This window comes from Copidosoma floridanum, unplaced genomic scaffold (genome assembly GCF_036245765.1).
Source record: "Copidosoma floridanum isolate Cflo_tuat_1 unplaced genomic scaffold, Cflo_Japanese_pri ptg000014l, whole genome shotgun sequence".
Classification (NCBI taxonomy): domain Eukaryota; kingdom Metazoa; phylum Arthropoda; class Insecta; order Hymenoptera; family Encyrtidae; genus Copidosoma; species Copidosoma floridanum.
In genome coordinates this window covers 2,385,939-2,413,581 of record NW_028321891.1, presented here as the reverse complement: position 1 = coordinate 2,413,581, position 27,643 = coordinate 2,385,939, and the positions used below count along the sequence as shown (strand labels likewise).

General features: G+C 43.0%; 1 protein-coding gene across 1 annotated transcript; it reads left to right on the top strand.

Moving 5' to 3' along the window:
• Window positions 1–105: 105 nt before the first annotated feature.
• LOC106638190 (uncharacterized) lies at window positions 106–20,521 on the top strand. The gene is made up of 14 exons (XM_089591899.1): window positions 106–521; window positions 3,624–3,764; window positions 7,346–7,801; window positions 10,629–10,771; window positions 10,826–11,047; window positions 12,008–12,228; window positions 12,633–13,074; window positions 13,683–13,956; window positions 15,052–15,645; window positions 16,176–16,525; window positions 16,628–17,003; window positions 18,076–18,146; window positions 18,583–19,105; window positions 19,830–20,521. Exons 2-14 carry the CDS (start codon window positions 3,690–3,692, stop codon window positions 20,238–20,240), a joined length of 4,158 nt encoding a protein of 1,385 aa, XP_089448025.1. The 5' UTR covers window positions 106–521; window positions 3,624–3,689; the 3' UTR covers window positions 20,241–20,521.
• Window positions 20,522–27,643: the final 7,122 nt, after the last annotated feature.

Here is a 27,643-nt window from a genome sequence, read left to right as displayed (position 1 = left end):
TCGTCGGCGGCGGCGACGGCGGAGGAGCGCGTCAGCCGTCATACATACGTAACTACATTTTATACCTATACATATACACACACGGACGCACATTATATATATATATCAGTCTTGTACTACTCGGCGTCCGACCGTACGCGGACTCGATCTACTTGCGGACACGGGGTAGAGATGCTCTCTACTCCTGACTTTTTTACGGCGCGCCAGAAACCGCGTGCCATTGTTTCTCTACCCCCTTGACTTAATCCTTGTTGTTTGTTTTTGTTACCCCCTCCCTGTTCCCCGTATTGCTCGTTGATAAACATTATTATACCGATGGTGAGGAGCAAAAGTGCAGCCAAGATGCACCATCGGCCAAAGAGGAAGCCCTGCCCGTCGTTGATTTTCCGCGAGTGCGGCCCGACTGCAGGTGCAACGAGCCTCCGTCGTCGTCCAGCCGCTTTTGCCACTACCGTTGCCGCGGCTATCAACGCCCACTCGAGACTTAGAGCCGCAGTAGAGTCGCCTTTGATTACCCGCAGGTACGACAGGTAAAAAGGGGTAACCGAGCAGAGGAGGGGGGGGGATACGGTACATGGTGTGTCTCTCGAGGCGCGTGGTAAAGAAAAAACAAGCAAGCCAACTAGATAATCGCTTTTATCGAGCGGGAGGAGGAGGAGGAGGAGGAGGGGGGTTTTAGTGACTCGTGTCTGCGGGATTTTCTGTTTTTTCACCTTTTTCCTTTCTTTCCCCCGCGGCGGTCTTTCGGGAGAGCGGCCGAATCGATCATTCTTGTGTTTTCCTCTCCGGGGATGCGTATGTATGTATGTATGTATGTATGTGTATGTACGTATATGCGAGGGAATAACGCGTGTATCGCTATTTTCGCTTTTTCTCGGACCCCCTCCTCCTCCTCCTGCGGGTACTCTTTTCTTTTACAATACACACACATGAGGGCGCCCACTCGCTCGGTCCTTCTCTCGCGCGTTTACGGGTGTACCCTCGACCGCTGTTGGGTAACATACGACTTTTAGCGGCAGGGGGTGTGGGATGAATTGTATACTGCTTCGGTGTCATTTTTCGTTCCATCTCCTCGCCAACGCGTTTTCTTTTTTTTCTTTTTTATTTTCGGCAAAAAAAAAGTAAGAAAAGTCGGGCGACGTATTAGGTACATAGGTATTACGAGATACCAGAGAGCGGAGGGATAATGGTATATGTGTCTCTCTCTCTCTCTCTTTTTCTTGTTCCCTCCAGTTGCTCGTCGATTTCTTTGTGCTCGAGAAAGAATCGCGCTTCTTCGCGGGGGCATACACACCCTCTTCCTATCTAAGGGGGGGAGGGGGGAGAAAATTCGCGAGCAAGTTTTTCTCCGCTCGCAGTTGAAGGAGGTCAAGTAGAGCGACCGTCCGCCCTCCGATGTACTCGTCTGGGTGTGCTTTTTTTTTTTTTTTCTTCTTTTCCAGCCTCCGAGGCACGCGAGGGACATACCCTCTCCCCCCCCCGAACTCCACGTCTTCCTCCTCCTCCAACTTTTCCCATCCAACGCGTGTGTGCTTTTGGATGAAGAAAAAAAAAAAAAAAAAAAAAAAAAGGAACTTCCGGCTTGTCCCTTTGAATTCCAAATCCCACGGTGACCGGTCGCTCGCGGAAAAGAAAAGAGCACCCATTCCTATGGTTTTTCACCCCCCCCACCCCCTCGTGATGGTATCGAGTCGGGAAGCTGGTTCGGCGAGCCGGATGATTCGGAAGGGGAAGCAATTAAATTTGTCGCCGGGACCGCGCGTCGTACAGGTATATGTTACCTTTTAACGAGGATCAATTACAATAAGCGTGTTTTTTTTTTTCGAGTGCGGCAATGAGACTTACGTGCAGGGTATGGGTATACTCACCGTGAAAAGCTTCCAAGCCGTTTAAAGTGTACGAGCCGCGTGTAGGAACGAGGCCAAACTTTCGTCCGCCGAGTAAGTATATGGGAGTTGGAGAGTTTTTTTTTATGGCCCCTACAAAAATTTTGCCAACACGTGCCGGACGTCCACTCTAATTTAGGGGCACTCAAAGGCGCGCTATCCGCACGCGAACCTCGATTGCTCTCCAAATGAACGACTTTTGTCGCTCGCGGTAGGGGGGGGGGAGAAAATAATTTTTCTCGCATATATGCAACGCACGCGTATATAATCGAGCGCGTCGATTCATCTCTCGGTCAAATTGAGTCACTTTTTCCTCTCCGAGCCCCGGTTCTCTTTATTTCGAAAATACGCACTCTCTTTATTTGCCAGTGCAGAACTCGTTTACAGCCACTCGGCTGCCCTTTGATGCCGCGAATAAATTCTTTTGCGCAGGTTTTCGTGATTAATTCCATCAAAGGGACTTTTTTTTTTTTTTTTATAATACCCGTCAAGCTGTCTACGTGTGTCTAGATGCATCTCGGACCGCGGTATACTATTACGCCATATTGTTTACCACCTATACTCGGATTCGCTTGAAAAATGGCGTGTTTCCTCGATTCGACGCAAGAAATTTTCGGCCATACTCCCCCAGCCATCACCCAAGCAGTAAATCACCGGGACGTGAGCTCGATTTTTTAAACGTCACGCGGGGAGCTCTTAACTAAATTTACGCGACGCTGCGGTGCGCCACGGGATATGACACTCGAAGCTTCATGAAATTCGATGACCAAGCGCATTTTTTTCCTTCTGAAATGCATTATTATTTTCTGCGATGCGACCCACTGCTTTGCCTATGTACGTCACGCGTTTATAAATGCCAAATTATACGTCATGTACGCGTGTCATCCATCTATACATATATACGTTCGTTGCCGCGACGGAGAAACAGTTTTCATTGATTCGCTCGGAGCGGCGGACGGGAAAGTTGGAGCAATTGAGCCGCTTTCCCGGTGACAAATAATTAACTTGCTCTCCCCGTGAAATAAGCTATTTGGCCGTTCCCGCGATGCATTCAACTTTAATTTTCATTTTTTTTTTTGTTGTTTCGCATCCAATGGCCCATTCAAAACTCTCGCTGTCGAGCTAAACGAGTTGCAAACGAGCCGCGTATGCCGGCGTTGCGAGAGATAATTAAACTCGGTCCGCGCGATTAGAGGGAAATTTTGTACGAAAGCGACCAAAGTCGTAAAGCAATCGATTGTAACGCGGACTCGCGAAAGGTAGGAGTTTAAATATCGATCCTTCCGAGGGGACACCCTTTCGAGTAATGAATTCCGCTTCCGTCGTCCAATACTCGTAAAGCCCCGCGCTTTTTGCGATATGAAATTTTTATCCGAAGCCGCAAAAAAGTGTATAAAATTCCTTCTTTTTTTTTTTTTTTTTTTTTTTTTCATCGCAAGGGAGAGTATACGCATACATCAGCTTTTTCCGCCGATTCGTAACTTACGGGTTGTACACAAAATCATCGTACCGTGTATCCTCTGCTCGGTAAAAAAAAAAAAAAAAAAAAAAAAAAAACCAATCAATCTCAATACAGCGCCTCGACGCGAATGTATAATCCGCGTGAAGTATGGCTCAGGCGGGACACACATCTATCATGAATAATTTATCGCCGGTGAAAAAGTCTCGTTAAATCGAGCGAAAAAACACACGCACCGTTGCCGAGGGTATATCCATGTGATGTGTAATGTCACGCAGTTGCCGAGCCGCTGAGGACGATGTGACTGGGCGGAGGCAGTGAAGGCGGAGGACTGGCCCCGGAAGATGCGAGCTCGGCGCGCGCTGCTCGCGCTCCTCGCTCTGCTGGGCCTGATGGGCCACATCACTTGCGCCACGGAGGTGAGTCTTGTATATTTTTTTTTGACATAAACTTTCAGATTGGACAGACTTGCATTGCGGTGTATATATACACCAGTTTACGATTACAGCTCGAAACTCCCTCCACCCGTAACTCGTAAACATACATTTCTCGTTTTGCTGAGTTTGCCGCTGATATAACTTTAAAGTTGGAACGTTTGCACTCATAAAACTCAATGGGTCATCATCCGATGGAAATTTATTTCCGCACACCATCCGCGGAATAATGAGTTGTTGACCAGAGGTACGAGAATAAAAGCTCGGTTGTAGAGTCAATAATACACACCAATCCGCCGAATCGATGATCCATAAATACACAGGGAGGGGGGGGGGCTCGTAAGTTTGTTGCTCTTACCTTGATTAGCATTAACGTGATTTATCGAGGGGCAAAGTAGTGGAGACGTTAGTGATGATGGGAGGTCGAGGATACGGGAGGGAGGGGGACGCGTTTAAATCTCAATTTCACGGCGGCGCTCTATTAATCGACTCCGGGGAATTTGACGTGCAGATCTGGAATCGACTTTTCTCGAGGATTAATTCCATCATCCGCTGCGGCATTGAGTCGAGGCAACGCGAAGGGACGGAGATTTCTAGTTGGGTAGAAAAAAAAAAAACACCAAAAAGCAATTGCCAAAACAAACTTGAAAAAAAAAAAAAGCGTCAATAGTTCCGTTAAGCCTTTAATTCGCGAGGACGTTTCTCTCTCTGTCGATATACCACCAGGGAATCCAATGCAAACAGATATAGAACGATACGCAATGCTGTCGAATTTTTTTTTTTTCCTTCGCAAAAAGGTGAAGCTGCGCGCGAGTGTATGAGCTTTGCTCGTAATATATATATATATATACCTTATATGTGCCAATTAGCGCGCGTTTACGTAATAGACCAAGAAAACGAGCAGGTCGGTCGGTAATTTCGCAACTTGATACGCTATCCAAGATTTTGTTTGTCCAACAAGAACACAAAAAAAAAAAAAAAAAAAAAAAAAAAAAAAAATTGGCTGATTTAAATTTAAACAGCTAGTTTACCTTCATGTGCGAAACTGCGATTGGGCATCGTACACGTTTATCGATAATACCTCGAAAAGTAATTGTTGAAGGGCATAAAAAATGATACATAAATTTACTACTTGATCCAATGTAAGTCCAAGATGAGTTGTGTACGATTATTATCTCCAGACCTATACAAACAGTCCTATTATCCCCTCCGTGACCATCAGAACAGCATGTAATCGAGGCCCTTAGTACTATAATATATTGTTTACTGAGGTAGTACTTGCGTAAGTAATACATATGGTATAGCATAGAAACAGACAGAGTAACACTTGCGTATATATAGGCAACACGTATAGTCATACTTGTAAATCTCTGATTACCATCAAGACGTGTTGCGGGTATAGCATCTTGTATTATATTCCCTCCAACTTTTGCATGTAACTTACCTTCATTCGAACAAGGTACTAAAACCGTAGCTGTTTAATTACATAGGCAAATAAAATCCGGAATAACAGCAACGAGTTCCGTAAAAACAAAAGTACCGTTTCCTCGGTACAGTCTCCAAGCCGTGAGTATATAACAAACGCACCCTCGGTCGTTTAACCGTATAATCATGTGGACGCGTTGCACGTACGGGATCATAGTTTTATATATTTTATAAAAACTCGCGTTGCCGCGCCGTTCATAAAGCCAGTAAATCTCCCTCCCGTGACAGCCGAGTATCGGATCTCTCTCTCTCTCGGATTTCTAATACTCGTATACGCTCGCGAATAGCGGAAAAGCCGCTCGAGGATCGACGTTTCCTTTTTTCTTATTCCCCTCTTCCTTCGAATGCACCCAACGTATATATTATATGTATAGGTATAACCACGCAAGCGCACCGCCGCGCGGTCCGTAGAGCAATATTCAAATATCCCTCCTCGAGCTTTTTATCTCTCCCCCCCCGCGCGCGTGTCTCGCTTCGGATAGCAGCGCGCCACTGCGGAGCTGTAAACACTAATTGTCTTCGCGCGGGCGCGCTTACAGAGATAAACTTGGCGCAATCCACCCTTCCCCCCCTAGCTGTGTGGGAACAAAGGGACAAGACCGCGCTGGAGCCGTTCCCTCCTGTGCAGCGTATACCACACGTGTGTTTTGTATTATACTCCCCCGCTCGCCCTCGATAGTCCGGGTTTATCTTGCGGACGAGCGCGCGGGCTGTTTCGGAATGGACATACAAATGCACACACGTCTCGTCGTTCTGCTCTGTGTATACGGTGTGGCTGCAAACATTTTTTTTTCTTTTTTTTTTTCCTACCCTCATCGGTTTGGTGGAGTAAAAGCATTCGCTTTGGAACGTTGTACGTACATTAGCGCCGCGATTCGCACGAATGTGTGTCAAGAAGACCAGGGGTGTATAAGCCGATCAGCGAGTGCTCGGTTTTAAGTGCGATCCCGATTTTAAAGTCCAATCGGAGCCAGGGGATGATGAACCGAAAATCCTCTTTGTTTTTTTTTTTTTTTTTTTCTCCCTCGCTCCGAGCGAATTGAAACAAGTTTTTATTTATCTCTAGAAACGAGGCTATCGAACTGATCGTCGTACTAATCAATTCGTCGTCGCAGGAAAAAGAAAATCTCATCTCCGTGTATACTGGTGCGGGAGGTATAGGCAATATTACAACTCTCTCTCTCTCGTGTGCCAGTATAGGTGCGGCGTAAACAAGAGGTAGTATAAACGTCGCGTGTACCATCACCTATAGCGCTCGAGTTAAACGGCCTGGGATGCATATACATAGGTACATATAAAACAAGCGCAACTGCGACGAGGGACAATTCGCCCTTGTATACGTGTCCCGACTGCGATATTATACATAATCCATTTGGCCGAGCTGCAGTTGCTGCATCAACAGTTCGTTCCACCAAAGAAAAAAAAAAAAAAAAAAAGAACGTATCACGTGTACAGTGAGTCGATGGGGAATAAGGGGTACGAAAAAGCTCGGCTGTCCATGCGTGCGGTTGGGGCCGTAAATAGTCGCGGTAACTACCACGTACTCATATAAATTCTCGCGCGTTCAGCATAATTAAGAGATTTTCACTGATCCACAGATCGACTAATGCGTCCTTCATTCGGGGATAAGAGCCTATTAACTATCATCATCATCCCCCTCGCCCCTATACGTGCGGGCCTTTTCCCTCATATTTCCCGGACATTACATATACTTATCATTGCGCGGGATAACAGAAGCACCCCATATTATACATATACACATCTCAAGTATGGATAATCAGGTTCAATAATCTCGCATTACCCATATACATATAGACTGCACGGATTTTACCGAGAACCGTAAATTACATATAAATTAAAAAAAAAATGGTTAACAGATGGTTATATAAAATCTTTCGTGTACATTTGAGTCATTTCACCGTGTAGAGTCTCGAACTCGAACTCGGGTGTTTTGTGTAGTAACGAGATACTCTACCCACTGGTCTCTAGAGAGTCACCCCGACACTTGACTCACGTAGCACTACAAAGGATAAAAAAAAAAAAAAGTGTAAAGAAATAAGACTTAATACCCATGCCCACAGGCCGAAAACTCGGATGGCAACAACAACAACAACAACACCAAAGAGGCGCGCTCGGCCAAGATCGGCAGTAGCAGCAGCGGGGGCAGCAGTAACAGCCGCCAACGGGGCAGCTCGTGGCGCCTCGTGGTCGTATTGGCGCAGAGCCAGCCGAGCCGCTTGGAGGCCCAACGCGCGTGGGAGCTCGCGGTCCCGGAACTGGCTCACACCGACGTCGAGCTGGCCTACGTCGAGGCACGGGCTCTGCCAACCAACCCGACCCAACCCGGTGAGACTCGCCCCAAAGCCCACCCCACCGCCCTCCTCGATCGCTTCTGCGCCGACATCAAGCAAGGCAAGACCATACTCACCATCGTCCTCGGCGGAGGCTCCGCCGCCAGGTTCCTCATGACCGCGGCCGCCTCCCTGCAACTGCCCACCATGTGGATACCCCTGTCCCACAGGGACTTTATACGGCTGGTGAGTGCTACTTTTTCTTTTTGTTTTTCAACGGGCGCGCATAGGTAAATAAACGAGGCTTATGCAGCCAGAGATAATATCTATGTATATATGTAGGGATATAGGAGGGGTGTTTGGGCACTTGTAGTTAAGTTGTCGAAACTTGCTTGGCTCCTCGTCTCCCGCGCCAGCTCGGCGCCAACTTTCCCCCCGAAACGCCGGTATATACCCTCTAGCTCGTATCCAAGTAGGTATACGATGCTGGGGCCATGGCAATTAGCCGACTCGAATAATCGAATCAGCATAGCACAGTGTGTGTATACTTGGCTGCTCTGCACTTGGCGTCTCGAGGAAAAAAGTCCTCGAGAGATGTTTATATCTCCCCGGAGGAGGGATTTGCAGCGAAAAATTGGCCATTGTATACGCCCTTCCCCTGCTGTGCAATCGGTACCAATTTCCGGTGATTTGCAAAATCGATGGGAAACCGCGTCCGCGCGGATAACCCAATCCCGCAAAGTGGCATCCGTCAAGCGGAGGGAGTTTGTGCGCGTGGGTGGAACGAAAACCAAATTTCGACGCGGGGCGCGTAGCGAGCCTAAGGAAGGGGAAAAAAAGGGGCAAAGCTTCCGTGTGACAATGAAGGCTCCGAACTTTGCGACGCGCCGAGTATTCCATACATATAACTTTTCGCTGCGATGGGTGGAAAAGGTGCTCCACACACACACATTCGGAAGGGAAAATCCTCGCGCAAAATTTCTTTCCTCCGTCCGACCAACCAGAGCTATACCGCACCGAGTTTCTCTCGTCCTCATTTGCATTTCAAATCCGCGTGTTTTTTTTTCCTTTTTTTTTTTTTTGCTCTCGTCCTACTGACATGCTCTATTGAATTACCACCCCCCCCACCCTCCGGTATACTTGTACGTACCTATAATCTATAGATTGTACGAGTAGACTGTCGTCATCGGCTACAATGTGACATGTATAACGAGTAGACCCCACCCCTCCGAAACGACTTGGCTCTGATGGATACACTCCGCAGAGAGCAGATGTAGGTATACCGAAATGACGGCCAGTACGCCACCGGATGAACATGAGTTTGGAGTCTGTTCATCTACGTTGAAATAGATAGCCACTAGCACGTATAATACACGTACGTATACAGTTTACGGAGGCTGTTGCCGCAATGTGCTATTATCATAGAGGAAGATCGGATTTGCAATCAGGGAAACTCACCCCCCCCCCTCTCGACTCTTTCTGGCATACCTCGACACATATAGGTACGCATGCATACACAGGGAGCGATGCATGTATTTCTTTTCACTCCGTTTGCAGTATATGTACAGAGTGAGGGAGTAAGTGTATATACTTAAAATTGAGGGGCTGTCGCCTGAGGCCTCGTTTATTGATTGAGTTGTGTGCAGTATATAGGTACGGCTCTGCCAGAAAAAAAGGGAGAGGAGCGACAGAAGGTAGCGATCATCTCCGCGTTACATCTTGATTTCGCGCGTGTCTCCCCCTCATTTCGGATGCGCCGCACGGCTTGCTGATGTCCTTACGCGTTAAGCCACTCGCCTCCCCCTTCTACTCTCTCGGAGGGAGTCGGCCCTCCCGCGTTACGTAAGCTTTGCGAACTGCGGTACCACGGGTTCTCTACCTATACATACTTATATGTACGTGTGTGGATTCTTGTAATACACGTTGTAAATACATTGGATATAGCTATGAAGAAATTTCGAGTGAATATTACACATGTACAAGTGTACTCGAGAGCGAGTAGTAGTATATTTTTTTTTTTTTTTTTACTTTCAATGAATCCAAATTTTTTGCGACATTGGTCGATGATTGTATACGAATACGTGACGTGATTGCCATCGGTTTTTTTTTTTTCGGGAGGTCTACGCGGTGTTATTAAAATTAATCGTATATTATGTGCGTTCTCTGCACGCACGGCCAAAAATGTCCCCGGTGGATACGAGAGAAGGGTCGAACGAGACTTTTTTTTGGCACTGGCGTACGAGTACTATTAGCACTGGTTGGCTCTTTCAGCCCCTAGATGTGCATTAGCCGCGAGGTATTTCGCGTGTAGCTTTTTACCCATGTTATATAATACACACACAGTATGGCCCATATACACGCGGCAGGGAATTTATACGATTGCACGAGAAAAGGGGAAACAAAACAAAAAAAAAAAAAAAATAGCTCGGCGAGTGAAACGTGGCTCATCCGGGGGGGAGACGCGCGCGGCGGGCTTTGCTCTAATTTTCCAGACGCCAGTCAAATTGAGCTTCCGACGATTAATATTTAGCCATTGTTCGCGCGGCGTTTCTGACTTATTTGTTTTCCCAATGCACTCGTTTTTTACTCGTATACGTAAGCATTCGTTACGAGTTGTTTACGCGGTTAAATTGTAAAATTAACAAAAATTAACCAGGAGATGAAAGGAAGGGTCGGCGACGATGATAAATTTATATATAAATGTATCCGCACGGGAAAAAAAATTTGGTTTGCGCTGAGTATTTTCATAGTTGGTTATACAGTAATCATATTTTATGGTTGGATCGACCAATAAACTCAATCGTCCAACGCTCATACAAATTTTGGTTGGGTTAACCAATTTTTTTACGCAAACACATTGAGCAACGTACAAAGATCAAATGGCCACGTTGTGCCAAAATCGAAGGTGAAAAAATTGTAGAAGGTATATAATAATAATAATAAAAAAAATTAAAATTATATCGCACATCCTTGGGCCAAAGGGGGGAAAAAACAAAACAGACGGGGTCATGTATGGTTTATCCGTAGCCCCCGTGGCGTATGCTATATACACACATATGCGTTGAATGGACAGGGTCGTCCGAGCGAGTACGAGAGCCGCGTGGGCACGAGTTCCGAGGAAATGGGCGCAGCGGCCTCGGCCCTGATGCACAAGGCCCACTGGCACGCGTTCACCCTGCTAGTGGACCCAAGCCTCCTGCCTGTCCGCGACCTCGTGCCCGACGTCCAGGAGAAGATGCGCCCGGGGGGCGAGACCCGGGAAACCGGTAGCGGCAACCACCTCGTGCCCCGCTCCATCATCTACCTGCCCACGGACGAGCGGAGCCTCAACGCCCGGCTGAGGCGCGTCGCCGAGGAAAACGGCCGGGGCAGCGTCATCGTCCTCGGCTGCGACCTCGCCAACGCCCGCAAAGTCATCGGCCTCGCCAACAAGCTCGACATGCTCGCCGGCAGGTTCCTCTGGCTGTGGCTCGACCTCAAAGCCGAGCTCAGGTGAGTACACCACCCCTGTCTTTGCTTCAAAGTTTCCTTCAAACATATATATGTATATATACGAGCACCGGGGGAGCCAAGGACGCGGTACACCGCACGGCTCCTCCGTGTTTGCCTATACGTCGAGTCGACGCGGCGGGAATTAGCGGTGTCTTTGGATTGCCACGCTGCACAGCATGGCTCGGGATTGAGTGATTTTTCATTCTTTTCTCCTTACGATCCCATAGTTTAATATTCCACGCAATTTCCATCCAAAGTTGGAACGGCGATTGTTTTCGCGGGTATAAATATACATATATATACGTGCAGCATATAGCGCTTGGGAGTTTCAAAGTTTGGTCCGCGGTGCATCCCGGCTGATTGATTTATTCGCCGATACGTTACTCGCGGGACGTGCGCGCGTACATGTATTTAATCGCTCAAAGTTTTGGGATTTGCAATTATGGTGGAGAAAAAATTTGTACGATCATTAGTTTAGATGATGCACTCGCTTTATTAATAATACATGCAGTATATGGCGCGGTGGAGATAGTAACGTGCACGCGAAGGATGTTGGTACAATGTATAAAAATATGGTTGTACAAGATTTCGGTGGATCGTGAAATTTTCCGATTGGCGGGCAACGACGGAGATGCCGGTAAATTACGAGATATGCCGTTCCGATTAAACCGGCTGTAATGGAAGATCCGATGCGTCAGCGCCAGGAGTACAGCACACCGCAAAAGTCAATTTCTCCCTCGTAGACCCGAGCTCGTAAAACAAAAAAAATACGCTACCCGGAGGGGAAGGGAGAAATGATTCATTCTCCCTCGCGTGCTTTTTTTTCCTCGGAAAACAAAAAGAAGAGGCAAATCCCTCGAGCTTTTGGGGGGAGATAACACGTAGCGCCGTGCCTATACAACATTACGATTGTATCGCCATGTGGAATTTCCATTGTATTTCCATTATTTTTTCGTTTAGGTCGAACGAGCCGAACATCATCGGCACGCACGTGCTGCAGAACGCCCGGGTATCGGTGACGAGCGACCACATACCGGGCGCCCTCGACAGCCAGGAGTTCGGTCCGAACCTCGCCCCGGACGTCGACGACCTGAGCTTCCACACTCTGTCGAACCTCGCGAGCGAGATGCACAGGCTCCAGGAACAACAGCCCCAGCACCACTGGCACGCCGACCTCAAGGGTGAGTTTTTTGCAAGTACACGAGAGGGAGGGTCGAGTTGTTGCATATACGAAAAATGTAGAAAGAGGAAAAAAAGAGATTACGTATGCAACGAAACCGTACAAATCACCACGGGTGTGTATATATGTATTATGAGCCGCATATCCTCTCGAGTGTTGTACGGGGAGTGAAAAATTCAGCCGCGGAACGCAATGAAACGTAATAGGGGAGCCTACGGGAGCTTTTCGGAAAGAAGAACAACAACTACTCTTGTTTAAACTCGGCCAACTTTGTTTGTTTCTTCCCTCCCCCGCCTTTTTTTTCTCTCTCTCTCGGAGGGAGCAAGTAAAAAGTTGCAAACTCCCCACCGGAAATCCCTTCGGGAGAGAGAGAGAGATGTGGGAGAGAAAAATCTTGATTGGCAGATCGGAAGCCGAAAAAGCGGGAGATGCCACCACCTGCCAGCGTAGAGGAGGACGACGAGGGCTACGACAGAGGCGTCAACTCCAAGAGCTTCATGCCCCTGGGTATGCTGGCGCTGCGCCCGGCCAACCCGCGACTCACCGGCAAGGACGGGCTGTTGGAGCGGGGGTTGCGCGAGGCGGCCCAGGCGGTGGACCGGGCGATGGTGGAGACGCGGCCGCGGCACGCGAGGCTAGCCGAGCCCCAGCTCAGGGAGCTGTTCGAGCCGGAGTGCCTCGCGGCGCGGCGCACGGGTTTCTTGGGGAACGAGGTGCGCCCCAACGTCTCGGCAGCCATCACGAGGCGGCTCCGCGAGAACGCGAGGCGCGTGTCCCGCGACGCCGCCGAGTTTCACCTGCTCAACCTACAGGCTGTGCTCTACCCTGGCAACAAGACCCAACTCAGGTGAGCCCCATACTCCAACGGCTATACTCGGTACGGGGGAGGCAGCTCGTTCGGCTGGGAAAACCCTGTTACGAATTTGCTGCTTCCGCAACCCGTGTCGTCGATCCATGTATATGGTGACGTTTACTTTCGGCTGTCTCTCTTTTTTTTTTTTTTTTTTTTTTTTTTTTTTCTGCGCGGGAGATTCAAAGTTTTTATTTGTTCTTTCTTTCCTCGCACCATCAGCCAGGAGGATACAAACGGCACAGAGTTGATGCTGAGGTGATGTTTATACGTATTTGTGGAAAACACATTCAATTGCCTCGATGTTTCCTCTTTTCTCTGTCAATTTTAGTCGAATGTGCCCCAATAACCCCATACTCTCGCATCGCTCCTTGTCAATATCATACAACTATCTTTGATGTTCTTTGTATTTTGTGTATAAATATATACATATGGATATCTTTTTTTTTTCCCCCGATGTTTACGTATAATTATATACTGTGTCCCTCAAAGTTATAAATTTACACTTTGCAACATAGTACAAAAAAAAGTGGAAAAACCACACAGTACAACTATAGGGATGAATTTTTTTGTAATTTAAAAAAACCCCCAACTCGTTTGCGCAGGTGGACGAAAGTTGGGTTGGTGAGGGGCGGCAGGGAGGTGAGATTGGACACGATAGTGTGGCCCGGGGGCGGCATAGTACCGGCGTACGTCGAGGAGGGCAGGGAAAAAATCGGCATGCCCTCGTACAAGATAGTGACGGCGCTCGCACCCCCCTTCGCCATGGTGACGAATCTCCAGGAGGGCGCCTGCCTCCGCGGGCTCATCTGCAAACACGGGGGTGCCGTCAAGTGCTGCTACGGCTACTCCATGGACCTGCTCTACCATGTGTCCCAGGTGGGTGCGCTTGTGATTATTTAGATGTTTATTGTCACCGCGTGCTGTTACTATTGGGTTGTACATTTAGATCGATCGAGATAGTCTTTGGTACGGAAGTGAGAAAAATAACAGATGGACTTTTGGGTGCATTTCAAAGGTCACTTTCATGATACATTCAATTTTGCTTTTTGAAATCTTTCAATGACTTTTGATGACTATACCAGCAGGACTTTCACAGTAGTAGGATCAATAGCTGAATTGCAGTAAAAACTCATTTAATATTAAATGTAGTTAAAAAAACTCGTTAAAGTCTTCGAAAGTAGCCCTAAGCCGATGCTTGAATGCCGATGCCGATGTTGCACGTAAGACGCGAACGTTCCAAATTGGGTATAAATACTTTCAAGTTAAGGAAAAATAAATAAAACCAGGCAAAACTGTAGAAACGATTTACTACCAAATCAAATAGGTATACTTTCTTTTTTGTTTATTCAAAAACAAAATGTGTCATAGGAATTTCTTATAACTGTGAACGTCTTTAGGGAGTCCGGAGGTGTGTTTTCATAATAACGTAAGGCAAAAATAATCAAACATTATAAACATTGTAGAAGCGTACAATATGTGTTTTTTTTTTTTTCTTCGTCAAGTTGATTGGCATTCGCTTCGTGCAAAACTTTATAGAGTCTGTCATTTTACTGGGTTTTATTGTAAGGATTTCCGACAGTAATTTCGACTCCGGTCGTTTCGACTATGATTTAATTATACCTGATTTGACATCGGATTTCCGATGAAACGAGAACAGCATCGAACTTGCTCCGAGCTAAGAAGATTCTTGCTCTTTGGTCCCTATACACCCGCAGTTATTATAGTGAAGAAGCGCTCTTTTCTTCTTCTTCTATCTCTTCATTCCGGGCGTACTTACTTAATAATCTAGGGTGACACGGGGAAAAAAATCTCCACTTTGACAGAAGGTTTTGGATGATGAAAAAAACTTATTGTGCCAAAGAGTACAAATTATTTCAACACTCACGAATTATAAAAAAATAAAAAATAAAAAATTAAAATCGTGTTATCGAACACAATAAACGCTCGTATGAAACAATCTCTGATGGGCAGGATCTCGAGTTCCGGTTCGACCTGCACGTGGCAAAGGATGGGCTGTTTGGTCGTCGGCGTGGGCGCAACGGCACGTGGAACGGCGTCATAGGCGAGCTGCTGACGGGCAAGGCCCAACTGGCCTTTGCCCCGCTGAGCGTCTACTCGCACCGGTCGCAGGTGGTCGACTTCACGACGCCCTACTACTTCAGCAGCGTGAGCTTCCTCATAGCGCCCAAGGAGCGCCACGAGATATCCCTCCTCGCGTTCCTCCAGCCCTTCAGTCCCGAGCTCTGGATCGCCGTGTTCACCTCGCTCAACATCACCGCGATGTTCGTCGCCGCCTACGAGTGGTTCTCCCCCTTTGGGCTCAACCCGTGGGGCAGGCAGCGCAGCAAGAACTTTAGCATAGCCTCGGCCCTGTGGGTCACCTGGGGCCTGCTCTGCGGCCACCTCGTCGCCTTCAAGGCCCCCAAATCTTGGCCCAACAAGTTCCTCATCAACGTCTGGGGTGGCTTCTCCGTCATCTTTGTCGCCTCGTACACCGCCAACATAGCCGCCCTCATTGCCGGACTCTTCTTCCACTCGACCGTCAACAACTACTACGACAGGAGCGTGAGTTTCAGCTTTTCCTACCTCCTCGTGTCTCTACGTGTATTTGGACTTGGGCACGGATACTTTTTTTTTGTTTAATGTGCAGTTTGTACTAAAACCTTAATTTTTCCACCAAGAATACTGCATTGCTCATTGAAAAGAAAAAAAAAAAAAAAAAAAGAGTGAAATATCAAAAAATGCAATATGTATATGTGTATTTATTTTTTACACATTTAAAAAACACACGTTGTTTCGACAAATTGTAAGCGTGTAAACGATAAATACACTGCACTTAAAAGTGTGGAATTACGCACATAAACAAAAGGTGTAAAAAGCGTTACAGAAAGTTGTACCCTTGGGTGGGTTGAAAAGACACTCCAAAAATCGTCCAAACGAGATTTTTTTTCCTCCTAAAATTGTATTGCAAATAGCGACTAGAAAAAAAAAAAAAAAAAAAAAAAAAAAAAAAAAAAAAAAAAAAAACTATTCGTGCCCAAAGCCAAAATGAGTTGTGTCGCAATGTTGGAGCAACGGATGAAATTTCCTTGTAGCTGCTGCTGCAAAAGGTGTCGGCGCCAAAGGCCTCGGCGGCCGAGTACTACGTGCAACAGGCGAACCCGCGACTCTGGTCGTACATGTCGCGGTACTCGGTCGCCGACGTCGAGGACGGGGTCGAGCGATTGTTGAACGGCAGCGTCGACATATTGATTGCCGACACGCCCATCATCGACTACTACCGGCTCACCGACAACGGCTGCCGGCTCGAGAAAATCGGCGACTCCATCAAGGAGGACACGTACGCGGTCGGCCTCTCCAAGGGCCACCCCATGAGGGAGAGCATATCCAAGGTCATCGCCAACTACACGAGCACCGGCCTCCTCGACATTCTACAAGAGAAATGGTGATGATCGTTGTCGCGACGACACATAATATATACATATAATTATTCGTATTTCAACGTACAGGTCTCGTTGGGCTAAAACAAAAAAGTGTTGTTGCGCAGGTACGGGGGTCTGCCGTGTATGCGGGGCGTAGCCTCGGGCATCGGGTTCGACGGTCAGCCGCGGCAGGAAGGTCAGCCCCGACCGCTGGGCGTGGCCTCAGTGGCCGGGGTCTTTTGCCTTCTTGGCCTCGGCATGACCCTGGGCATCATCATCCTCATCGGCGAGCACATATTTTACAAGTACAGCCTGCCCAAGTTGCGCCAGTGCCCGCAGAACTCCATGTGGCGCAGCCGGAACGTCATGTTTTTCTCCCAGAAGCTCTACAGGTTCATCAATTGCGTGGAACTCGTGTCGCCGCACCACGCGGCCCGCGAACTCGTACACACCGTCAGGCAGGGACAGATCACCTCGCTCTTCCAGAAGAGCGTCAAGAGGGTAAGCGAGCTTCCGTTACAACTGCTCTCTGTGTACATGTATATATATATTTTGCCATTGTATTCTCGTTGTGTTGATGTGTGTGCGGCTCGAGCGCTTGACGCCTTGTGTTTTTTCGCTACTTTCCTTTTCCTGTTTTTTTTTTTTTTTTTTTTTTTTTTTTTTTTTTTTTTTTTTTCTCGTTCTTGCGTTGTTTACGTTACACTTTCATTGCCTCTCACTGAAAAATGGTCGAAAGGCAATCGAGTCGGACTATAGCGTTTATTTGCCGATAAATTTATTTTGAGTGATTTTTTTGTTTATTGAAAAAATAAGAGAGGTCCATGGGCTCGCGTAGTAGCGTTACTTCCTTTATCGGTTAACGTTGAAACGAGAGATTATAATCGATTATATTACCATATTATGTACAATATGTACTATAATTATCAAAGCGATTACCTTTCGACCCATACATGGCCATGATGATATATTATGTTTGCATGAGTTTCTCCTATTGAGAATTCGTATCGGGAGGAGCAGCATTGTATAGAGATGCACTCGACTCGTTTGTCATAAAAACTCTCAAAATTCGACTTGGTATATATATATACACACGAAACCTCATAAAACACAAAGCGTTACAGAGCTCAACTTACACAAACAAAGTCCCTCCCTTTGTGCAAATTGTGATTATACACTATACATTTTTCACGACTTTTATAACTATATATATACCTACATTCAATGTAAGTGATTATACAGCGACGATGCATATGTTTTTTTTTTTGATTACAACTGGTTTCCAACATCAAAGACACTCTATCGATGTATACGTATCATGGATGCTTTGTCTGGAATTTTTGCAATTAATCTCGATGTCTGGTGATGATTATGGAAATTATTTTACCGTATGACGATCCATATATTAATGTTAATTGTTACTTGTATAATTATCATAAAAGTATATGACTTGCCGAAACGTGTATAATGTGCTGTATAATGTGAAATTTGTGAAAAAAAATGAAGATGTGCCCCCTCGTAACACAATGTAGAATACAATTTGAACAAAGTACGTAAGTCTGATTTGTTCCAGAAGGAACACGAACAGCGTCGCAGACGTAAAAGCAAAGCGCAGTTCTTTGAGATGATCCAGGAAATACGAAGGTCAGTAAGACGAAATTACCCCCCCCCCCTAGCCCAACCCTTTGTACAACCATATTTATACACACATACGTATTATACCTTACATATACAATATACATTTCATACTCATGCGTTTATTATTAGCAACATGCTACCATATTATTATGTATGCTATGACACATGATTATTATATATATACGTAGACAAAAACAACGACCGCTTTTTTCTCGTTCCAAAATGAAAAATGGAAACACCTACAGCACCTCTATATATATATATATGTACCACCATTAAACATTACACCGGCTTCTTTTGTTTGAGATAAAACGCCATATATATATATATATGATTATTGTTTTGTTCACATTAAACGTTTGATTTGCAACAACAACCGGCCGTCCCGTAGATCACGGCAGCTTATTGATAAAGCGCGCGATGACCGCTCGCGAAATTACAGAGTGCAGCAGGAAGAGAAGGCCGAGGCGGCGGCTCGCGGTGCCATTCGGAAGGAGCTGGCGGCAGCCGAGAGGTCTCATGGCGCTCGTAGCCGGAGTAAAAGTCCGATGGGCGGGGGCCAAGGAGAGAGGAGCCGGAGCTCGAGCAACTTGATGCCGGTGAGCCTCGAGCCGGGCAACAGCGGCATGGGGGCCAAGCCGCGCGACTTCACCCTCAGCAGCTCGAACCTGAGGGCCCGGAGTCCCCTGGAGTTGGTGGGCAGGCGGTTGAGTCACGGGGACGGTGGCGCGTCGCCTCCGCCGACTCCGAAACTCGGGCCTGGTTGGGGGGGGACGTCGGTGAGTTTTGGGGCCTCGGTTGGTGCGGTGGGTACGCCTAGGCCTTTGCCGAGGGGCGAGACGATCGCTGGGCCGTCCGCGGCGCCTACGCCCAAGCAGCACCGCAGCCCGACGAAGAGGGGCCAGTCTTTTCCGGCCTTTGCCACGCTGAGGATGCCCTCGAGCTCCGGGCAGCAGCACTACCAGGCGAGATATTTTTTTCTTTTTTTTTTTCTTTCTTCCCTTTATTATTATTTTTTTTTTTCTGCGCGTGTATAAAATGTCATTTCGGCTTCACTGTGGATCCAAGTGCCTCAGACAGAGGTGATCTTATCGATTTGCTTCCATACTTTGAGGTACAACTTTATGGAAATACTGAGAGAAAAAAAAAATGAAAATTATTATGCCAGAATAGCCATTTTGTGCCATTTCGCCGTCTAGGAACTTTTTACTTTTGCCAACCTAATTTTTATCATCCTCGACAGTAATTTCGATAACAATACTTACGATAAAAATACTGTTGCAAACAATAAAAATTATTATTAGGAGTTTCGTGTGACATTGTCACTGCGGCATAACAAGCAATATTTGTGATATATGTGTATTTATAGGCACATACAGATGGAGGTACAATTTACAGCACTCTCGGTCCATAATGCTACGTTTGGGCTGGAAAATGTATTTTCTCACTGCTCGTATCAGTACTCTCCACCAAAATTTCGTAGAAAAAGCTAAACCCAATTTTATTTTGAGTGCATATATCGCACCATTTATTTCTATGGACAAATCAAAGTATATGTATTTTATAGCGATGGAATAATTAGCCTAGCAAAAATATGAAGGCACGTAATTAATCTAGCAACTTGGATTCACGGTGTTGTACTTTGAGCCCGCGAGCCTATATTTAATTGCTCATTTTGGCTCGCCGCAGGTGAAGAGTCCGTTGTTGTCGCCAATCAGCACCGAAATGACCTCGGCGATAGGCCGCAAGTTGTCGCGCGAGTGGGGCTCGGGGATAGACCTCAGCCGGTCGTCGGAAGCCATAAGCTCTACCTCGAGCGGCCGCGGGCTTTACGAGCAGCAACGCCGGCCAAAGGAGGAGCCAGCGCCGCGTCGCAAAAAGAGCCTGCACCAGCCCTCGGAGGAGCAAGCCCCGGTGCCGATGAGGCGAGCCCGGAGCCACGAGAACAAGGAGACGAGCAGCGGGTTCGGCGAGTGCTCGGCCCTCCAGTCGGTCCTCGGCGGCCAGGCCACCAACCAACGCGACAAGAAGAAACTCGAGTCCGAGCTCAAGGCCATCCTCACCGCCCGGGCCCACCACTTTGAACTCCACCCGCCCTGACCACCCGCAGCTGCCCGACCGGCTCGCCGCCACTAGATGATCAACCATCGCGTCGCAAATGTTGTGCTGTATTATATAATATGTACACCCGCGGACGACCACCCGTTCTCGTAACCGCGAGCCTCTGAGGGGCTTTCCCGGTGTTTTTTTTTAATCTATCTATATTATCTACGCCGCTGGCTGTGATGCAGGCCATCGACAGTGTCACGCATAACAATATATCGAGAGCAGAAACAAAACAAAAACGTCACAGTATATTACATGCATATACATAAACAAACAAACAAAAAAAAAAAAAAAAAAAAAAAGATAAGCAATATCAGATGATTTCTAGGTCACTTTTTAGAAGAATCTGATAGTTTAAGTGAGACGCGCCAGAAGGGCCTGTACAGAGGGGCTATAGTAAGTGTGTACAGTAGGGGATGATGGGAAAAGCGCCGTGTATTATATATATATATAGCTAGGATTGACTTTGCGGATGGTATATATATAATATACAAGAGGGTGACGGAGGGTGATAAAAAAAAGTTGGACGCCGTTTGGGGGGAGCTTCGGGTCCGTTTGTTATACTTTGCTATTGTATAGGGTGTAATGTAACACGATGAAACATTATTATATATATATATGCGTGTGCAATGTATAGTATACATATTATAGATATGATGGGCTGAGATGGGTATATATCTACGGTGGGAAATACGGAAAGTTGTAAATGGTTGCGCAGCTATGCGGGAGATGATTTTTTTTTTTTTTTTTTTTTTTTTGGTGACACTTTGATCGCTGACACCGCCAGCTCGGGCAGATTGTCTTCTTCGGGATCGTTTTGATATTTCGCCGTACGATACTTGTACGCCAACCGTGAAGGGGACACTTGAAACTTGAGCCGACGGTGTGGAATTACCTAATGGCACGCGTCATGGGTTATTGGCGGAAAAAAAAAAAAAAAAAAAAACGAAGAAAAGAAAAATGAAAAGCGAGGTAGGATTGTGTACACAAATGCGGAGTTTTATCGTACGTACATATACATACATTAATATTAAAAATCGAATAGGCGACTGGGAAAGCTGTCTTTCGACGAGGGGTGCAGCTTTTTGGACTGATAAATCACAAGATTATATAATACATCAAACTGAGAAACGGAATTGTTTTTGGGGATCGTTGGGCAAGAGGAGAAAACATTTCAACAGAGTCGTTGCGAATGTATAAATTTGATCGAAACAAGAGGGCGTGTCGAAGTTAATTGCCATCGCGGACGGCACGTGCTCTCTTGTTTGACGTTGATTTTCTGATTCGGATGTCTGGGACTAAAAATCGCGTAGAAAATAATTAACTATTACTTTTAATGATAGTTCATGAGCGAGGCCTTAGATCATTAGTGTCGTATCCGCCCAATATTTTACTCGAGTAGAAAGAAGGAAAAAAAAATATATATATATTGCACCTTCACTCCGTATTGTGTATACCTGTACGTAGATTTTAGTAACCTGTTTAGTTTTATAGTTTCGGCGCTGTGTAGTTCTTAATGAATTCTTAATAAAGTGGGGATACAGAGAAAAAAAAACTAAAACTTTCGTGTACTGGAATACGGCGAGTTAAAACTTTTTTAAAGGGTTACCACGAGAAACTTCAATTTTCGAACTTTTTCTCACACTGTGTGGAAAACGTACTTTTCAAGGATTCATTAGAAAAAAAACGTTCAAAAAAAGCAAACTTACAAATGTATGAAAAAAAAGGTTATAATATTAACATTATTTTTATCAATCAATGCAAACTAAATATCTGACAAAAAGTACGTGTAATTTACGTCATTTTAAATTTCGATTTTTCAACTTTTCAATTATCTCTGATATTTACTACTACGAAGGATTTTAGTGAGTCGATATCGAAGCGTTGCTTTTTCACGAGTTCGCCAAGTTTACCAAGTTTCTTTATATATAAAAATTATAAATCCATACATATATAATAACTATACGTATATATATATCACATTCTTTCACCACGTTTCTTGGAAACGGTGCGCCTTCTATCGTACTTAACTTTTTCCGCCGACACGTCGTTTCTTCTTGACATACATCAAAAATAAAGTAATAAAAAGTCAGACAAACGTAAATCTGTAAATTTTATCTACTTATAAACAAATTTTTTGGCATAGTTGAGTAAAACCTGTCGCAGTCTAACAAATAAAGCGGTTAAATATGTAAAAAAAAAAAAAAAATTATGCACATTAAAAAATGTGAGAAATAAATGAATAAAAAAGAAGCTACTTTAATGGGGAGGGCTACCGACAATTCTTCCAAGCCTAAGGAATCAAATATATATAAATATAGACTTCATAAAGTAACGATAGCTATACACAACAAAAAATCGAAAAAATTTTTAAAATAAAAAAAAAAAAATAGAGAATTAATTCAAATCACTCGAAATGGCGGGATCTATCTGTGATTTAGTTAAGTGGCCCTTTTCTCCTTCTCTTTTTCCATGTTCGAAAGGCAAAAGGTAAGAGAAAAAAAAAAAAAACTTGAAAATAGCATAAATTAGAGAAGCTAAAGGAATAAAATGTTTTCGAGAGTTCCCTGTAAATACCTATACTCGCGTCATCTCTTAATTACTCGCAGATAAATTAGAAAAGATAAATGGAAAAAATAAAAATAAAAGTTAAATAAATGCATAAACAAATAAATAAATAAATTGATTATTAAAGTTACGATGAAAAACTAAATAAATAACTTAAAAAATGTTAGCAGCGCTGCTGTGCTGAATCAAAGATTGATCTCTCACAATCTTTGTGCGCCAACAAGGAGGGCCCCATAAAAATATATATTAAGTGCACCGCTGGGAATCAGAAGGTGATAGAACTATACATAAAATAAGATGGGAAAAAAAAGAGAGACTAGAGCGGTGAGGAGGTACACGCAATACATATGATTTATTACATACGTAAGACGATGAATAGGTGCTTCAAAATAACCACTTTTATTTGTATTAATAAAAAAAAAGTTTAATAACAATGTCGGGAAAAGAGACATTATGCTTAAAAAAAATGCAAAAGTAAGCTTTGTCAATTTTTCAAATTTTTCAAATATTAAAAATCAAATTCCGGCCTACTGATACGTAAGTTTGACGTAAACGTATCTTTGCTACATGTCATTTTACAATTAAATTTTGTTTTCTCTTTACTGTGATTCTTTTGAAAAACAAAAAACAAAAAAATCCGTGCACTGCTCTACTCTCTCTTTTGACCATCGATAAATAATAAAAAAAAAAAATCTATGCAGTCTAAACTTTTTAAAATGAACAAATAGTATAGAGCGTCTGCCTCTTGTGTAAATTGTTTTTAACACTAAATAAATTGTTGCTATATTATATTATATTATAATATAAGAGATATTCTAAACTGTACGTGTATAGTGATAAGAAAATATAAGCAATGTAAAATTTAATAGTGTTATAAATAAAATACATACTTAGAGATGAATGATTTATTTGTAAGTTTAGGGTGTTCATTTATTGCTTATCAAAAAAAAATAATAATAATAATATAACTAGTATAAAGTTGGATTTAAAGCATGTCATTCAAATTTTTCAAAATGTATACAATTTTTAATTATGAGATGAAACAAAAACAGAGGCACTTCATTTTGAAAAATTAATTCTGCATTAAATAATCTGAGGTGAAAACAAGTGTAAATGAGTCGATGAACGATTAATAAAATTAAAAATAATAAAACAGTCTCGCGGGGCGTTAAGGACAAATATAATGTTAAAAAATAACTCACAAGCTTACAATGATTGGCTGAGCGATTAAGAACATACTTTAAGAACGACATGAAAGCGCCCGAGATTCCCTTTTACAATTTAGCAATAAATCCTTCAAGCACGTAAATGAATATACATATATATATTCGCATTCTAATAATTTCACTAATGCACTCCAGAATTGTAAAGAATTAAAATAAAATAATAAATAAATAAATTATAAAATAATGATACCATTGACTTCCGCAAAACATTCTGCAGTAGATTATCGTATCAACTCGAAGAATCTGAAAAAAATATTATGCGAGTTCTTTTGAACGAATTTATTGTTTTGTCACATACAAGAATATAAATATGTACGCAAATACAAAAGTAATGTATGCATAGATAAAACTATAAAGCAGTATCGTATCGGATTTCAATTTAACTGCTGCCAAAACACTCCAGAGTAGATACAATCATCACACGTCACATCGATATTTGTTCGGTAATGGCAATAAAATGTTTGACATTATATCATCTACGAAGCACTGCCATTATTTGGACTATAGTTTTACTTTGCTTTATATATATATATGAAAAGACAAAAAAAAGAAAAAAAAATAAACCCGCCATTTTTAGATAGCGCTGAAAAATAATATAATAGAGCATTTTTAAAAGTTATTAGGGTAATCATCAAATAACCGACTTATTTGATCATCGATGATGATAATTGAAAGTTTTATGTGACCAGAAAAAAAGAAATGTTGAGAATTGGAAATATGTGAAATATAAAATCATGTAATCTCATGTTACTTCACAATTTTATTAAAATGTAACACTTTTGCTGTATGAGTCTTTTTCATTACGTATACGACGATTGAGAAGTCTGAAACTCTTATTTGTTACTTCTTTTCCAAGGAATTACAAATTACAAATGTGATAATTCATTTAATCTACATTATTTCTGAAAATGCACACATTGGGTGCATAAATTTTACAAATTTTAATAATGTAAAAATATATTTTAAAAGTTCTCGTACTGTTTCAACTAAATTTAAATATTTTAAAAATGAAAATGTTTCAAGACATTTTTTAACTGTATATTTTACGACTATATATTTGTTACTTCGCATTCGAAGCATCGCTCGTTATAAGTTGGATTTTTTGAAATCTATTTTTTACAAAAATTTATTGAGTTACCAAACAAAATAAAGTGATAATAATGCTAAACGCGGTACTGTTTTAAAAGTTGAAAAGAAAATGTTTTAAAAGAAATGTTCAACAAATAAAATATTGTTAAAAATATCATCATCTCAGATTCACAATCATACATCGTGATCATGATATATCGTGAAAAACATCTACAGAGAATAGAATGACATGGAAAGAATATATATATAAAAAAAAAAAAAAAAAAAAAAAACTAAAAAAAATGAAAAGTAGAAATTATTTATATTTCATGTGGGAGATAACAGAGTTGGAGAACCGGAGGAATGGTGACTTGTTGGCGTACGTGTTAGGCTATAGGTTCATCGCGACCTGACTCGTCTCTCTTGTTACGCCTACTACTACTACTATGAAGAAAAAAAACTACACTGTTATTGTTGATGAAAAAACTCCATATTAATAAGAAATAAATAAATTGTCTCAAATACATGCTGCATCCATCTTTCAAAATATGAACTTTTTTTTTTTTTTTCAATTACCATACCCACGAATTTATCTTACTTTTCACTGAAACTCATTACTTGAACATAATGAAACAAAAAAAAAAAAAAAAACAATATTTTACAATTTTTCCAAGTATGGCCACTTTTCAAGTTAAAATCTGGAAAAAGGCCTTGACTGCTCGTGATAATAATAATAATAATTAGCTAGGCAGTGAAAAAAATCATAATCAGCCTTAAAAGTAAATATTTTCCATAGTTTTGTCAATTACAATGAATTTTGTATTTTATAAACTTTTCATCGTGCGCAGTTAGTGCTGGTGACGTTAAATCGGCCAATAAAGAAAACCGCAATGGAGCGCGGGAGGACAAAAAAATCAAGAAACCGATATTACCAAGGTCGCAACAAGCGCTACTCGCACTTAGGTTATAGCTCGTGAACTTCGTATCTAACGCGAGCGGTGAAAGTGCAGGCTCAGGATGACTTATCAAATACACCACGTCGAGCTCGTGTGCTACATACAGCGTGTCACCACGCACTAATGCATAACGTACAGGGATTATATATATAATGCATAACGTACAGGGATTATATATATAGATGGTGCGGTTAAAATTATATACACAACAAAAAACAATGTAGCACGTATCATTTTTTCAATTATTACTCTACTGAATAAAGTATGTACCCTGTTATAGTTTGCTAATATGTAAATCGCACGCTCTTCATTAGATATTCTTATTAGCTCAAACCCTCCGTATACTAGGGGGCCATACTTGAACTCTACGTAATATGCACCTACAGGAGAGCACTTGTAGATAAAGCGTGAAAAAGGGGAGGGGAAGAGAGGCAGAGCGAAAAGATTATCGGAGTACTTTTTTTGTGTTGGTAATACACTTGAGTACACAATGATGCGGAGTGTGTACCTGCACCTTACAACGTCATTTTACGAAGGCAGAACAGCAGCAGCAAAATAAAAAAGAAGATAATACGATGGAAGGTGCACGTTATCTTTTTCTATTGAAAGAAGGGAACCATCGGCTGGAAAATTATTTCTGGTTACGAGAAAAATATCTGGTTGTCTTTTTGCAAAGAAGAAGCATATAATATACTCGTTACTTGGCACGCAAAAATGATATTTAATTTTTTCAACCGATATACTTATCGAACAGATAAAACTTTAAGGTATTGCTTTTCGCAAGCAACACATAAATTGACTTTGGTGTTTGTTTAAAAAATTTTCTATTTATTTGTCAGCTTTCGTGAAAATTTTGTATGCTTGTAGCATATCTATTCGTAATAGGGAGAAATTATTTGAACATCAGAGTTTTGTCGTGCTCTGAGTCGTTGTTATATTGTGTGCTTCAGGAGTCAGCAATTAACATAAATTAGGCTTGCCCTTAAAATAATTTCGAATTAAGTCAAACTATTCGCGATGTGATTGGTTCAAATGAGTATTATTTGAAATAATATTTAAGGAACATTAAAATGAAATGAGATTGTATTTTGTGATAGATATATATGTGCTGTAACGATAAATATTCATTATAATTGTAGTTGAACAAAAAGTCAAGCTAATTTTTTATTGATAAATTATAGTCACGGCAAAAGTATGAGTGACTGACATGAGTTGAGTATAACACATGGCTTGTGCTGAAGGAAAAATTTTGGTTAGAATTTTAGAAAAAAAAATTACATGCAAACAGGGAAAGAAGTAGTTTTTTTTTTGCTACTTTGATAATATTAAAATTTGAAGTATCCAAAGCGCGACTGACTTTACAAAATGTCGCTAATTCCTTGTCTGCATATCCTTATTATGTATACTTTATATAGTAACAAGTATGTCTGTCAGAATAATTTATTATTGCAAATTATAAAATTCTATAGCTTATGACAATTATTCAGTCAATGACATATTGTAACAAGATTTCAAAAATTTTAAATTCCGACAGATTGATGAACTTGATACTAAGTGTACGACTTTTTTCCGTGAATAT

Coding starts and splice junctions, on each gene's coding strand:
- LOC106638190 (XM_089591899.1), top strand. CDS start 3,690: ATGCGAGCTCGGCGCGCGCTGCTCGCGCTCCTCGCTCTGCTGGGCCTG. Junction 7,802..10,628: donor ACAGGGACTTTATACGGCTG/GTGAGTGCTACT, acceptor TTGAATGGACAG/GGTCGTCCGAGCGAGTACGA. Junction 13,957..15,051: donor TGCTCTACCATGTGTCCCAG/GTGGGTGCGCTT, acceptor TCTGATGGGCAG/GATCTCGAGTTCCGGTTCGA.